The sequence below is a fragment of the Suncus etruscus genome, chromosome 10 (assembly GCF_024139225.1).
Source record: "Suncus etruscus isolate mSunEtr1 chromosome 10, mSunEtr1.pri.cur, whole genome shotgun sequence".
Lineage (NCBI taxonomy): Eukaryota > Metazoa > Chordata > Mammalia > Eulipotyphla > Soricidae > Suncus > Suncus etruscus.
The window spans coordinates 51,783,550-51,798,461 of record NC_064857.1 but is presented as its reverse complement, the minus strand read 5'-3'; the positions used below and the strand labels follow the sequence as shown (position 1 = coordinate 51,798,461).

The following is a 14,912-nucleotide window of genomic DNA, read 5'->3' as shown; positions in this document are numbered from 1 at the left end:
ATCCAAGCTGGCTGGTGCATCTTCCATGTGTTCCTCAGGTACCAAAGTCTGAGTGGCTTGAGGGCACAGTTTGGGATCAGACTGGGACTGGCCACACCTCTTGTTAGGCCTGTGCCGGCCAGTCCTGGAGAGTTCATTAGGTGGCTTCTGCCCAGGTGTCTCGAGTAAGAGTGATTTTGCACAGAGCAAGTCAGAGTCCCAATTCTCCAGGATCTAGAGCAAAGGGAGCAAACTGGAGGATTCCAGTAGAATTGGTGCCCCGGAGCCCCACCCTACAGTTGGGCTCCATGAGTTCAGCAGCCACTGACTGAAGGTCTGGGGCTGGATGAGCAAGATTGTTCTTACCCTGGAATTCATTGTAGGGTTCAAATGAACACCAAATCTTTTTTTTTTTGGGGGGGGGGGCCTCACACCCGGCAGCACTTAGGGGTTACTCCTGGCTCTACACTCAGAAATTGCTCCTGGCAGGCTTGGGGGACCATATGGGATGCCGGGATTTGAACCACCATCCTTCTATATGCAAGGCAAATGCTTTACCTCTATGCTATCTCTCCGGTCCTCGAACACCAAATCTTAAACAGCTAGCTGTAACTGAAGTTGGTGATTCACTCAGTGGTCCTACTTCATGGCCCCTCTGAGCCCGCAGCCACTGTGAATCCCAAGTCCTCCCAGAAGGCCCGTGCCTGTCTCATGGCCCTTGGACCTTCCTAGTCCCCTTCATTCTTGTCTGTGCTGACATGGTGCTTCCCCACAGCCCCGCTTCCTTGATCTTTGTCTGCACACACTGTATTAAGTGGAGGAGCTGCAGTTTCCGGGCCAGCTTCTGAACTGAGTATCTTTGGGTGTTGTAGTTCCTGGTGGGTGGGTGCTGGGTGGACAGCGAGGAGTCAGGAGGAGGTGAAAACCTTACTTTACTGTTGATGTGGGTGCAGAACAACACAGCTGGAGGATTATACTGATTGTTCAAGGCAAAGGACACAGCTGGTTGAGCAGTGCTGGGAGGTGGCTCTCCCAGGCCTGATGTTGGGGTCCCCACTTTTTCCAAGATTTCCGTGCCCCTCAGTGGTCACTGATCCTCCATCCATCCACTCGAAGCAGGGCCTGGTGGCTCTCCCAGGCCTGATGCTGGGGTCCCCACTTTTTCCAAGATTTCCGTGCCCCTCAGTGGTCACTGATCCTCCATCCATCTACCCGAAGCAGGGCCTGGTGTTGAGCACCTGGCACCTGGTTCTCTTTGCATTCTGGGGGTTGTCCCAGAGCAGCACCTGCTTGTCAGCTCCCTACTGGGTCCGAATAAATCAGGGCAGAGAAGTGGTTGCCAGAGGGATCCATGTTGGAGGGTGTGAGGAGGTTCCACAGGTGGTAGGAAAGGGCATAGCTGAAGGGCAGTCTCATCAGCCAGGTGGTAAGGGGTGTAGGGGGCGGCAGAAGCTTCTGTTGAGCAGTGTGTCCTGCGAGTCCAGTGTGTGCCTCCCAGTGCCCAGATCTGGAAGGGATGTCTGTACACCACTGCTCCTGCCTATCTGTTTGTCCGCACCCAGCCCCACCTCTGCAGCTCTGCCCCAGGAATTCTTACTCTCTTGCCCCATGCCTTGGCCTTTGTTGTCTTGATCTGGGGACATCCAAGAGAAGCAGGAGGACCTTGACCCTCCTCCACAGCCCAGGGCCTTTCCTTTCAGATGCCCACATGTCTCCTGGGCATTGCTGAATTTGATCAGCATGCCCCCCTAGCTCTCTGCAGTGTCTGGCCCTGTGTCCTGGTGAGGCAGGCTTGGGTGGGGAGAAGAGGCCAAGGTGCCGACCCTGTCTGTGCTGCACTCCACTGCCCTCTGTACCGCAGACAGGATTGGTTTTGTTAAAGAGGTTCCGTTGTTCAGTTTACTTAAGTGACTTTAAGGTCATACCTAACAGTGCTCGGGGCTGTTCCTGACTTGGTGCTCAGGGGGTTAGGTGGTACTTGGATGAAGCCTGCACCTCTTGCATGCCAGGCACCTGTGTCAACCCATGGAGCTATCATTCCAAGCCCAGGATCCATTCATGTCCTGTGTGAGTAATCTACAGGAGGGAACTGGGACTGTCAGTGGACCACCCTTGAAGAGGAGATGCAACATTTCCAATTCAGAATGAACTCGTGATAACTAGTGAAGGAAAATTGGCATAGCTCCTTTTCTCTTAAGCAGTGGTGGGCAACCTTTTTTTTCAACTGAGCCAAATCTTGCCAAAACCACGATTGAAATATATTTATTTGGGGGGGGGGGTTTGTTGTTGTTGTTTTGTTTTTTGGGCCACACCCGGCATTGCTCAGGGGTTACTCCTGGCTGTCTGCTCAGAAATAGCTCCTGGCAGGCACGGGGGACCATATGGGACACCAGGATTCGAACCAACCACCTTTGGTCCTGGATCGGCTGCTTGCAAGGCAAACTCCACTGTGCTATCTCTATGGGCCCGATTGAAATTTATTTTGAGAGCCACACAGGGCATGCGCTGACTCCTGGATCAGCCGCAGAGCACACAGAAGAACCTCATTAAAAAGTCTAAAGAGCCACATGTGGCTTGCTAGCCGTGGTTTGCTGACCACTGCTCTTAAGGATTAATACCCCCTTCCCAGCCCCATACACACCCCAGACTGTAAAATAAGAGATGAACAGATCTTCGTAGTGATGGGTATTGGTTTCTGGAGGAGCCCAGGGCTGGCTTTTTGTCCACATCTGATGCTGGGGTTGGAGCACAGCAATTCACCACATGCAGCCAGTTTCTGCCCATGACCCGTGCCCCTGCCTCCAGAGGGAGTAACTGTGAGGGATGCCCTACACTATGGGGAGGATAGTAGGCCTGTCCAGGTAGCAGACAGGTACTAAGAGTTTGCACAGAGATCACTAGCGGCCCTTGGGGACCCTGCTGCCCATAAGTCTGCTGCATTTCATGCAGGGATTCACCTTGGCCACAGACAGCAGCTGGCTCTGACCCCACAGTCTATGGTCAGGAGATGGCTGAGTGTCCAGCAGGGCCTAAGAAAGAAAGAAGAGGCCAGATTGGGTGAGCTTCCAGGCCTGTCTCCTCAGGAAGGGGCAGTGGACAATGCAACCTGGACTGGGATGGGGCTCACCTCTCCCTGTCCTCGGGAGTCTGTTTCCAGGGTAATCGCTTCTCCAGGAAAACGTCTGCAAGATATTAGCATGTGGCTGCATTTCCCACTCACCTATCTAGTGCAGCAGAAAGTTAGTCAGTTAGGAGAGGCTGTGTTTGGTGCCTGGGGCCAGTAACAGAAACCTGACTGTCTTCTCCTGTAAGTGTAACTGTTCCTTTGTTGCTCTGTCTGTGCAGTTTCCTGTGTTGAACCCCGAGGTTCGAGGAAGCAGTCGAAGCCAAGAGAAGCAGACGTGGTGGGAAAAGGCCTTGTACTCGCCACTGTACCCCACGTCGGAATGCGAAGGTAAGGAGGCTGCATCTCGCTTAGGCTCCTGCCTGTTTCCTAGCCACCGTTCACCATGTGTTGGTCTGAGAAGTTCTGTGGAGTGTCAGCCACCCGGGGCCCCCATGGCTGGTGGTTAAGTGCTTTGCATCCACCCGAGCCCATATTTGGGTGGGGAGAAGCGAGTAGCTCTATCTGCAGTGCCATCCCGTGCAGCCTCCAGCCCGCAGGAGGACCAAATGTACACACAGTCCTTCAGGACAGGCTCTGTGCAAGGAAGGGACTACTGGAAGTGAGCTGAGTCTGGAAAGGTAGGCAGGGGAGGGTTGGGAGCTCCAGAGGGGTCCTTAGAAGGGGTTCACATGGGCGGTCAGGCTGGTGTGCGTTTCAGCTCTGGCTGAAGAAGATGAGACAGAATAGAGACTGGCAGGCACAGATTCGGGGCGAATGGTTTCAGCATCCAGTAGCTGTTTGATCTCAGTTTGAAATGTGGGTCATGAAGGATCAATCTCAGGAGGCTCCCGGATAGATTAATTTGAGGCCAGAACAATAGTACAGCAGGCAGGGCAGGGTTCCTGCCTCACAAGTGGCTGACCCCAGTTTGATCCCTGGGCACCACTAGGAGTGAGTCCGGAGTACAGAGCCAGGTGTAAGTCCTGAGAACAGAATCAGAAGTGGGTTCTGAGCACAGCCAGCAGTGAGCTGTGAACACTGCCTGATGTGGCTCCAAAATAACCCAAATAGAGTAGCTCAAGAGGTTGGATACTGATGGTGGCCTCTCCTAGCTTGGGGTTGTGGGACGTTCTGTCCTGTTGAGCCCCAGTGGAGTGTGCAGGCCCCAGGGTGGAGGTCCTCTGATGTCCAGCTGGCCCCTGGCAGGTGTGGGACAGGGACAGCTCTATGCCCACCATCCTGCACTGTCCCCTCTGCCCTGTAAGCCCAGAAATGGCTCCTGCAAGCCCTGTTTTTTCTTACCCAGGGTTGCTAGTCCTGTGGAGAGCTTGGTTTATAGTACAGTTCATCTTGGTGATGGCTGCAACCATGGTCCCCGTGTTGCATGAGAGTCCCCCAGCCCTAGGTACAGTCCCCTTGGGTCACATCCAGGGAACGGTGGAGTTCAAGAAGGAGCTTTCGTGCCCAGGACTGAGCAGGAGAATGTGGGCCATAGTCGGGTGCACTCTGGACTCCCTAGAACAGAGACTCCTTACACAGCCGGCTTCTGGTACCTCTGCCTTCTTGGACAGGTGGCCCTGAGGAGGGCCCTGGGAGAAGCAAAGCACGAGTCATGTGACAGCTGCAGATAAGGTGCAGGGGAGGACCACTTAGAGCCTTGGTAGCTGTGCCGTGACCGTAGCTCACAGCAAGCTCAGAACATCTGTGACACTGGCCAGCTGTGTGTGGATTTATGCGGAGATGCGAACAGTGGGCTGAGAGGACAGTGAATGGGAGGGATGTCGCGGTCCACAGGCACCAGTCAGTCTCTAGGCCTCTGTGTAGCTCTGGAGCACCTGAATGGATGCTCACAGCCTGAGGCAGGGATAGGCATGTATGGTCAGGCTGTGCATAGACCCTGGAGCAGGGACTGGAGGTGGGTTTTTGACATTTATGACATAGGGCCATGAGAGAAAGTGCCTAGCCAGGTCTGGTGGTTCTAGCTGTATCTGAGCAGATAAGGAAGTTGTAGCTTTCCTGGACACTCCCCAGTTCCCCGCTTTGGACAGTGACAGCCAGAGAGATGGGCATGAGGGCAGTAAGGACTTGTTTGGGACTCAAGGACCAGGGTGGAGTGTTGACCTTGCATGTGGCTTACTTGGGTTTGATCCCAAGTACCCCATATGGTCCCTTGAGCACTGCCAGGAGAGACCCCTGAGCACAGAGCCAAGAGTAAGCCCTGAGCACTGTTGGGTGTGGCCCCAAAACCAAAGTCAATAACAAAATAAATCCAGGGGCCAGAGAGATAGTACGGAGGGAGGGCCACCCAGCTTCAATCTCTGGCACTCATATGATCCCAAGTGCTGTTCTGATGAGGGGAAGACTTTCCCCTGCCCTCTAATGGAAAGGGTGCCTAGGATTGGACTGAAGTGTGCGCAGCTCAGAGCGTGAGCCTGTCACCAGCTCACCTGAGGAGTCCACAGCTTAGGGCAAGCTCTGAGTAGGGTCCTGCCGGTCGGCTTTCGGGAACAGGCAGCATGGCGGCCAAGATTGGGGCACAGACCACTGGGCTGCTGGCAGGCAGTAGGAGTATCTTGGCCAGGAGGAATTAGAATTAACCTTTCCTCATTTTATAGGACTTGTAGTGGTGAGCAGGGGCCCACCCTCATTCATACTCTGCTGTCCTCCAGTGAGGACAGTGGCCCCAGACCTGCTCTGTCAGCCTCCCTGGGATCCCCAGCTTCTCTCCTGCCCACTGACCCCTGCAGTGCACCAGCCTTACTCTCTTCCTTACTGGCTTGCTTCTGAGCCCACTGTGGGTGAACTATGGGGAAGGGTGGGCACCACATCTAGTGTGGCCCTCACTGGGAGCACGTGGGTCTCCTCTGTGCTTGCATGGCCCCTTCTAATCATAGCTGCCCCCAACCCCTTCTGCAGAGTTGGCCCAGCCAGGAATGTCTAGGCCTTTGCTGGGCCATCTCTGGGCAGCATGGAAGCCAGCCGAGGGCAGGCTGGGAGCTGTCCCCATCCACCCAACCTGGCCAGCCAAGCCCCACGGCCTTCTCCCTAACTCATCTGGTTTTTCAGTGAGAAAGAAACAAGCATGTGCTTCATGACCGTCTCTTAACGGACTCTCCCCTTTCCCTCTTTTCCCTTCTCCATTCAAAATGATTAAGAATGTTATACAAATGCCAAGGGAGAGAATGGTATAGAAGAATTTCCAGATGCTAAAGAAATGCCCCGTAATGAAGAGCGTCTGTTAGATTTTAATAGGGTAAGTGGACTGTTCTGCTCCTCCCTGCGAACGCCGACAAGGCCACCTCCACCTTGTCACTGCAGCTGACTGGGGGTTCCTGTCGCTTGCTCCTCTCACCCTGGCTGAGGGCGACTTCTCCTGCAGGCAGGGCCCACATGTCGATGCTCCTTCCTTTCTCAGACAGCCCTGTGCTTGCCCTCACTCCCAGCATGGCTGGCCCAGCACTGGTATCAGAACTCCTCTGTCCCCCTCTTCTGAGCACACACTTGACTCCTCAAGGCTGCAGGCGGGTGACCCAAGGAAGCCTCTCTGCTGCTCTGTGTGGAACATCTGCCTGTGTAGATATCGTGCCTCTCTCCACCCGATCTGTCTGCCTACAACACCCCAGATCCGTCTCTGTTCCTTGGGCCACTGCCCAACCCCTGTACTGTCTACACAGCATGGCCCTCATGATTCATCCCTGGGGCGGCCTGACAGGGGTCTATCCTTGTCCCCTCGCTGCCACTTGAGCCAGGGCTCTGCTCCCCTCTGAGCGACATGTTTTCCCGCTGTCTTCCGCTCCTCTCCTCTGCCTGGGCAAGACTGCCCCTAGCACTTAGTGCCAATGCCACCTACTAGGACTGGGCTTAACCAGTGCCTAGGGGCAACTTGTTTCAGTCTGAGCTAAACAATTGGGCACAGCAATGCTGTCTCTGCCGATGCCCACTGCCAGGTTTAGCGAGTTACTGTTACAGGGAAGGCTCCTTACTGTAGTGGGGTGTTCCTTAATATAGTGACGGCTCTGCTCGTTACTGTAACGGGTTACTCCTTACTATAGGGGGGACTGGTTATTGTAACACAGGGGCTCTTATTATAGTGGAGTTCAGCTAATTGCTGTAATGGCTGGCTCCTTCCTTACTATAGTGTAGTGTCGGCTAGTTACTGTAACAGTCAGGGGCTTGCTACTTACTATTATGGGGTGCTCAGCTAATTACTGTAATAGGTAGGGACTATGATAATATAAGGGGGCTCAACTACCTGCTGTAATGGGGGGCTTTGCTACTTAATAGGGGTTGAACTAATTATTTAATGGAGCTACTCCTTACAGAGGGGTGCTCCGCTAGTTACTGTAATGGGGCATACTTTTGCTACTTATATCATTTGGGGGGCTTGATAGTTACTACAACTGACTTGAGTAGTTACTGTAACTGGGGGGCTTTGCTAGCTCTATAACCTGGGTGTTTCCCTAGTTCCAGTAATGGGGATCTTTGCAACTTCCTCTAACTGGGGGGAGGCTTGTTACTCTACCTGGTGTTGTTTGCTATTCCATAGATTCCACAGTTGTGTGTGGGGCCTTTGATAGTCCTTGCAAGGTTGGGCTCTGGTGACTAGGATGAGGAATGGGTGCCTTTGGGGAGACTGCTGCTTGCCCCCAGGACTGATCAGGAGGCTGTGATTCTTGTTGGGGAGGAGGAGCTAATTACTGGGGAGACGTTCCCTTGCAAGTTTCAGATGCTCCTGAAACCTCAAAGCACAAGCATCACCTAGGGCCAAGAGATGGAAGGGGCTGAGATAGTTACTTGCCATGCAAGTGGCTCACCCAGGTTCCATCCCCAGCACAGTAGTGTCCATGGAGCATTGCTAGGAGTGATGCCTATGTTCAGAGCTAGGGGAAGCCTCTGAGCACTTCCAGGTGTGGCCCAACCAAATGCTTCCTTCCCCCTCCAGAAGGAAAAACAACAGGAGGGGATCTTAGAGGCTGTGGGTACTGGGCTCGGTGGCATCATTGGCCTGGCCCCATGGCAGCTGTATGAATTCCTCTATGGAAGGTGCTGGGAGGCCAGAGGTCTCCTTCGGCTCCACTTTTGCCCAGCCGCAGGCTGAGGACCCAGCAGGGAGTGTGGGTCAGGGAGAAGAGGTGTCGGAAACTGGGCATTGCAGGGAGCTCAGCCTGCTGTGGAAGGGGTCACCAGGCTGTGGCCTCTTTTTTTTTTATCTGTTGAACATTGTTCCTTCCGCTGTAGGTGTCTTCTGTCTCTGAAGCCAGGTGCGCCCGAGACACAAGTCCTGGAGCCACCACCAATGGCTTTGGTAGAAGGCGGTGCTCGAGTGCCAGCTCCAGCTCGGAAGATGTGACCTCAGACGGCGGGGCCCAGTGGGGTGGCCAGCTCTTCTCTCGGACTCATCTCTAGGCCCGCCGAGTGCCACTTTTGGGAGCCGGCCGACCTGAGACTTTTCGCTTCCTCTTCACTCACCGATTGCCACCCGTGATGCTCGCTCTCTCTCTCTCTTTCTCTTTCCTTGCTTCCTTTCGCTCGTGTCGAGGACCGCTCTCGTGTTGGAGATTCTTTCTCCCACCCACCATTCGACCCCGGCTCTGAAGTAGACTAGACTGTGGTGTCTGATCTGATCCAATCCAGTCCGATTCGGTCCGATCCAGAATGGGTGTGCATGTGCTTGTCCCGCATCTGCCCTCAGTCTAGCCGCAGCTGCTGTGCGCTGCTCTGCCCTGCTGCAAGAGTTTCGAGCTTTGCTCTCGGAAAATCGGGATGGAAGCACAGGCCTGCAACAGAGCGAGGCCTTCCCGAGGCAGGAGGGAAATGTGGGTTTCTCAGTCACACCCTGGCCACGCCCTTCGTCTAGCCCCTGGTCTGCGGGAGGGCCCTTGGACCTGCAGAAGCCTTTGAGTGTCTCTTGCAGCTGCCTCCATGCAACACGGGAAAGGTGGGCTTGGTGACTTCCTGACTAACTGAAGACGCCAAGGATTGGGTTTAGGGTAATAGCATTCTGGGGGTCGACCGGACCCCACGTGCTGGCCCATCACAGCTTGAGTTGTGCCGCACACTTTCCTGGTTGATTTGTGGGGAGTCTGACAAGCTCCGGTGGTCCTGAGTGGCAGGTTCTGGACTCTAGTGCTCGACAGTGAACTGGGGTCCTTGGGTCTGACACTAGGAGCGGTGCAGCAGAGACCATGGCTGCTGCTATAGAGTCACTCTGGCTTCAAGGACTAGAGCTTAGGGCCCCTGGTGTCTGTGAGCATGTTTGGTGTGTGTGTGTGTGTGTGTGTGTGTGTGTGTGTGTGTGTGTGTGTGTGTGTGTACACATTTGGGGTGGGAGTGGCAGAGCAACCTTTGTCCCTGCCTATGTGATCATTCTGTGGACTGTCCTTCAGGTCCCTTCCACCGTAGCACTCTGTCCGCACTGATCCTCCACCTTTAGGGCAGGCACAGGCCGCAGCAGGGGCAGCTGTTCGTTTGCAGAGCCTATGCATTTCGCATCTCCTTTCCCTCTCACTCACTGTTTAAGCAGCACCACAGAGTGAGGTCAGTGTTGTGTGCCTGGGACAGCAGGGCCTTGAGGAGGTCTACACAGACCCCCGTGGGCAGGCAGGAAACAATGCACTTAGAGCTGACGCAAGAACTCAGTGATTGGTTTGTGCGTAGGGCGTGGATGACACTGGACTCTGGCCTGGCCTGTCTCATCCCGGTCCACAGACTTTCCCTGGGGCTCATCCCAGTCCACAGGCCTTCCCATGATGCTTGGCATTTCTGCAATTCTTCCTTTGACACTTCCAAGTGGGTCTGTGTGTATGTGTGTGTGCGTGCGTGCTTGCTTGCGTGTGTGTGTGTGTGTGTGTGTGTGTGTGTGTGTGTGTGTGTGTGCCCGTGTGACATTTTATGTTGCTGTTATTTATTTAGACTTAATAAGATTTGATGTATTTTCTTCCGGAGCTTCCTAAAAATTTGATCAGCATCTGCACTGAAATATAATTTAACAGCTAAAGCAAAAAAAATTGGAAGTTGTCAATCCCTCTAGTCGCCATGGTGACAGTCATCCTAGAAATCGTTACTGTCGTAGCCAAGACCAAAAACACCGGACAGTGCCGTGAGCTCAGTTCCCATGGGATGCCTGCTCTTGTGGGGGGACCCTGCAGACGAGGGGGTCAGAAATGGCCGAGGAGTGACAGATCAGCTATTTATTTGTTTTTCTCGTTATGTGGCTAACGCCCAGCAGCTTTCAGCATCAGAGTTGAAAGTGTGGGGTTGTTTTGTTTTGTTTTATTTTTTTTTGTTTTATTTTGTTTTGTGAATGATCACAAAGAAAAAAAACAAACTTTTAAAAAGTTGGCCAAACGCTGAGCCGCACTGTGGTATGAGGCGCGCTGCGAGGTGTCGCGCTGAAGGGCGAGTTTTCCTGGAGACTTGCCTGCCCGTGGTTGTATCGTTCCGACTTCACATACACCAGAGTAACTGATTATTTTGTTTTCTTGTGGAGTTAACACCAAATAAAAAAAAAGTTAAAAACAGTCGGTTGTCTTTATTCTAGCAAGGGCTCCTGCCACCTCCCTGGCATGCCCAGAACCTGCACTGCTGTTGCTGGGTGGTTGACATGCTTCTGTTTTTGTTTTTTTGTTTGTTTTATTGGGAGGGGGTCACACCCACCAGCACTCAGAAGTTAATCCTGGCTCTGCACTAAGAAATCGCTCCTGGCAGGGTCGGGGGACCATATGGTATGCTGGGATTTGAACCACTGTCCTTCTGCATGAAAGGCAAACGAACGCCCTACAACTGTGCTATATGTGCTTTTGTTGTGTGTGGCCTTCCCGCTTGTCTTGTTGTATCCATGTCCTCCAAAGGCTTTTCCTTTGTCGTGGCAGCATAGTATCAGGCTTCCACCCTCACTTGTCGCTGGGCCTTGGAGGCAGGTTCTGTGCTCTGAGACTGATGGGTGGAATGTGGGGTGTAGTTCAGTGCCTGGAAGTGGTCCCCAGCTCAGGGAATTTCCAGTATTTTCTTTGGGTTTGGGGCCACTCTAAACCCAGCACCCAGAGGTGCCACAGGACAGTGTTGGGATGAACTTGGGGCTCCTGCATGTGTGAATCTGCGCTCCAGCTCTCCCTCCCCTTCCCCACACACTGCTGCTTTTTCAAGGAATCTCCACAGTTTCCACAGCTGTCAGGTACCTTTCCACCCATCTCCCAGTCTGGCCTGAGAAGACCTGCCTGTTCTGTGTCACTGAGTTCTCCGGGACTGGGAAATAGAAACCCAACTTCTATTTCTAAACCTCTGTTCAGAGGTGGGTGCTGCTATCTATCACCAGGCAAGGGTCATTCTGGCTCTTTGTGTGACTAGGCACGACACCACAAGGTCCCACATGCGCCCGTCTGCTGGCATCCTCAGCCTTGCACCTCATACTCAGAAGCCCCAGATCTGTTTCTAGGGGTCCCCAGAGCTCACCTCACTTGGCCTGGCTCTGGTGTCCAGGTTTGGGTCATGGCACCAGAGCCAGTCGGTGCCATCAGGTCTGCCCTGACCTCCCATCTGGGTGTGGGGAGGGAGGTGGGCTATGCTGTGAAAAAGTTTCTAGTGCTTTCTTCATCTTAATGAGTGGTTTGGCTGTGTTCTTCCTATTTTATTTTTGTTTTGGGGTCACATCCAGTGGTGCTCAAAAACTCACTGGCTCTGCACTCAGGGATCACTTCTGGGTGGGGCCACGTACAAGACAAACATCCTCCCTGCTGTGCAACTATCACCCAGCCCTGACCATGTTCTTTTTATGGCCTGTTTAAAAAAATTTTTTTTTCTTTTCTCAGTTTTTGGTTTTTGGGTCACACCCGCCAGTGCTTAGGAGTTACTCCTGGCTCTATGCTCAGAAGTTGCCCCAGGCAGGCTCAGGGGACCATATGGGATGCCAGGATTTGAACCACCATTCTGCATGCCAAGCTAACAACCTACTTCCAGCCCCTGGTCTATTTAAATGAATCTGAAAAATTCTCCCGAGGGACCAGAGCAGTGGCACAAGTGGTAGTGTGTCTGCCTTGCACGCACTAACCTAGGACGGGCCATGCATGGTTCAATTCCCTGGTGTCCCATATGTCCCCCAAGCCAGAAGTGATTTCTGAGCTCAGAGCCAGGAGTAACTCCTGAGCACCACCGGGTGTGGCCCAAAAACAAAAACGAAAAAACAATATACAAAGAAAATATATGGGGCCGGAGCGATGGCGCAGCGATAAGGCATTTTTTGCCTTCCATGTGACTGACCCAGTACGGACCTGGCTTTGATCCCTGGAATCCCATATTGTTCCCCAAGCCAGGAGCAATTTCTGAACTCAGAGCCAGGAGTAACCCCTGAGCGTCACCAAAAACAAAACAAAACAAAATCTCCCGAGCAATGACCAGTGCAATAGCACAGAGGGTAGGGTGTTTGCCTTAAACACGTCTGACCTCTTTTTTTGGTTTTTGGATCACACCCAGCAGTGCTCAGGTTACTCCTGGCTTTGTACCCAGAAATCGCTCCTAGCAGGCTTGGGGACCATATGGGATGCCGGGGATTGAACCGGAGTCCATTGGGCTTGACCGCATGCAAGGCAAATGCCCTACTGCTGTGCTATCGCTCCAGCCCTCCTGTGCATTTTTAGGAACTTCCTCTGTTACTGGAGTCAGCCCAGTGCGTAGGGAGCCTGTCCATCTGTCTAGTGAGGACCGAGGGATAGACACTGCCACTTGGATAGACATCTGGGGATGTGGCACTGGGCCCCGGGGACCATGTACTGACTGTTGGCTTGTCTCCTCAGATGAGTGTGAGAGTCCTCGGGCGCTGGGTTCACTCCCTGACACCACATAGAGTTCCCCAAGATCGCCCAGGAGTGATGTGAAGTGCAGAGGCTTGAGCATCTCCAAGTGTGGCCCCACACAAAATGCTTGTTGAGCAGGAGCCATAGCACAGTGGGGAAGCCTGCCTTGAATGCCACAGAACCGCATTGGAGCTGGGCCACTAATTGTGGCCTCCAAACATACATATCCATGTTAAGTGAAGTCAGGTGACCTTGTGCCCCATGAGGTGACCCTTCTCCGGAGTGACTCTGTGCTCTGCAAGGCCGTGCCATTCACTGCCTGCCTAGCAACCCACCTGTGCCCTGGCGGTGGTCTAGGCCTGGGGTGCTTGAAGCTCCCTGCACACTTGTGCCTGTGTAGGAAGGCACATCTGACAGCCGATCCCAAAATCGTTGCCTTCGGGCATGGCAACCCCTCATGACACAGCCAGGCTGGGGGACAGCACTCACCATGATGCCAGAGACAGCTGGCAGTGCACCCACTGGGCAGTGGTTCATGCTCCGGAAATGCCCGCTAGTCCTGCAGAGGCGGGCTCAGATCGCTCAGACCTGAGAAGTCGGATTAGGCCGTGAGAACCTGTCCCTCCCTCAGGGGCCTTGAGCTGGAAGAACAAAGCCAGCAAATCCCAGTGCGCTGGGAGGGGGCAGCATCACGGGCCAGTCTCCCTTGCCAAGAGATCTGGCTTGTTGGGGGTTGCCCTGAGCCCCAGCTCTGCCATGTCGGCAATTGCCAGAAGGTAGAGCCGTGAGTGCTGGCCCTGGCAGGCCCACGTTCTGATGCCCTCACGGGTACTACCCGGGAGGCCAGTCTGAATGCCCCTTCCCCACAGACATGGGGTGGGGTAGGCTCTAGATGCTTCCCACATGCCTAACCCCAGAACCCCCTCCATGCCCTTCCAAAAGCCCTGGACTTGAGCCCTCCAGGAAGGTGGAAGTGTCCCCTGGGCGGGCCCTTTGTTCACAGTCTTCCCGGGGTCTGGAGCCTCTCTGTGGGTTTGGGAACTCAATGGCAGTAAGCAGTGGTGTGAACATTAAAAAACAGGGCTAGAGGGCCCGGAGAGATAGCACAGCGGCGTTTGCCTTGCAAGCAGCCGATCCAGGACCTTAGGTGGTTGGTTCGAATCCCGGTGTCCCATATGGTCCCCCGTGCCTGCCAGGAGCTATTTCTGAGCAGACAGCCAGGGGTAACCCCTGAGCACCGCCGGGTGTGACCCAAAAAAACTAAAAAAAAAAAAAAAAACAGGGCTAGAGCCATACCACAGCGGGATGGGCACTTGCCTGGCACACAGTTGACCCAGGTTTAATCACCCACAACCCATATGGTTCCCCATGCTCTGCCAGGAGTAATCCTTCCCCAAAATGTCATTGAGGCAGGAAAATAATATGCCTGGGCAAACCCCTGCACTATAGGGCCTGTGCTTTGCCAGGTGTAACCAGTCGCCCTCCAACAGAACAAAACAATAAATTAAAAGAGCCCCCCCCCCTGCGGTTATGTTTTTGGGTGAATTTCTGTCCTTTCGTGGCCCTGCCCTGCTGCCTGAAGCTATGCCTGAGTGACCCTGCACTGAACCTGAAGCTCTTTCCATTTTCCCTGCACCGGGCAAAGACCAGCTCTCACCAGTCTTGCCCTGGTGGGCAGCTCTGATGGGCATGGTAGAAGACTGATCAGAAGGGAGTCAGCAGGGGGACCCTTGTGGGGGCAGGAAAGAGGCCCAGCACTCGGGGTACATCGGTCCTGGTCCTGCTGCCCCAGAGGACTGGGTGCAGCCAGCATACCATTTCTACTCCCCATCCCATGTCATGCAACTGGCAGCAGCTGGATGGATGGGTCCCTGTGTGTCAGGGTAAGCTGCACCCCCAGTGTAGAGGAGCTGCCATTCAGGGCTCCACCCCCTTCATTCTGACTTTGGGGTCTGGAACTTGATCCGATGTGATGCCGGGGATCCACCCTGGGCCAGCTGTGTGCAAGGCACGTGTCTTCCCCGCTGTCCTGTGGCTCT

The 14,912-nt window shown here is 54.0% G+C and overlaps 1 protein-coding gene across 1 annotated transcript in view; it reads left to right on the top strand.

Moving 5' to 3' along the window:
• The window catches only part of KIAA0232 (KIAA0232 ortholog), a 78,383-nt gene extending 68,178 nt beyond the window's left edge, over positions 1-10,205 (top strand). Inside the window, 3 exon segments of the mRNA XM_049781644.1 lie at positions 3,325-3,433; positions 6,241-6,338; positions 8,324-10,205. Coding sequence (XP_049637601.1) covers positions 3,325-3,433; positions 6,241-6,338; positions 8,324-8,491 — 375 coding nt within the window. The 3' untranslated portion in view covers positions 8,492-10,205.
• The last annotated feature ends 4,707 nt before the right edge of the window (positions 10,206-14,912 follow it).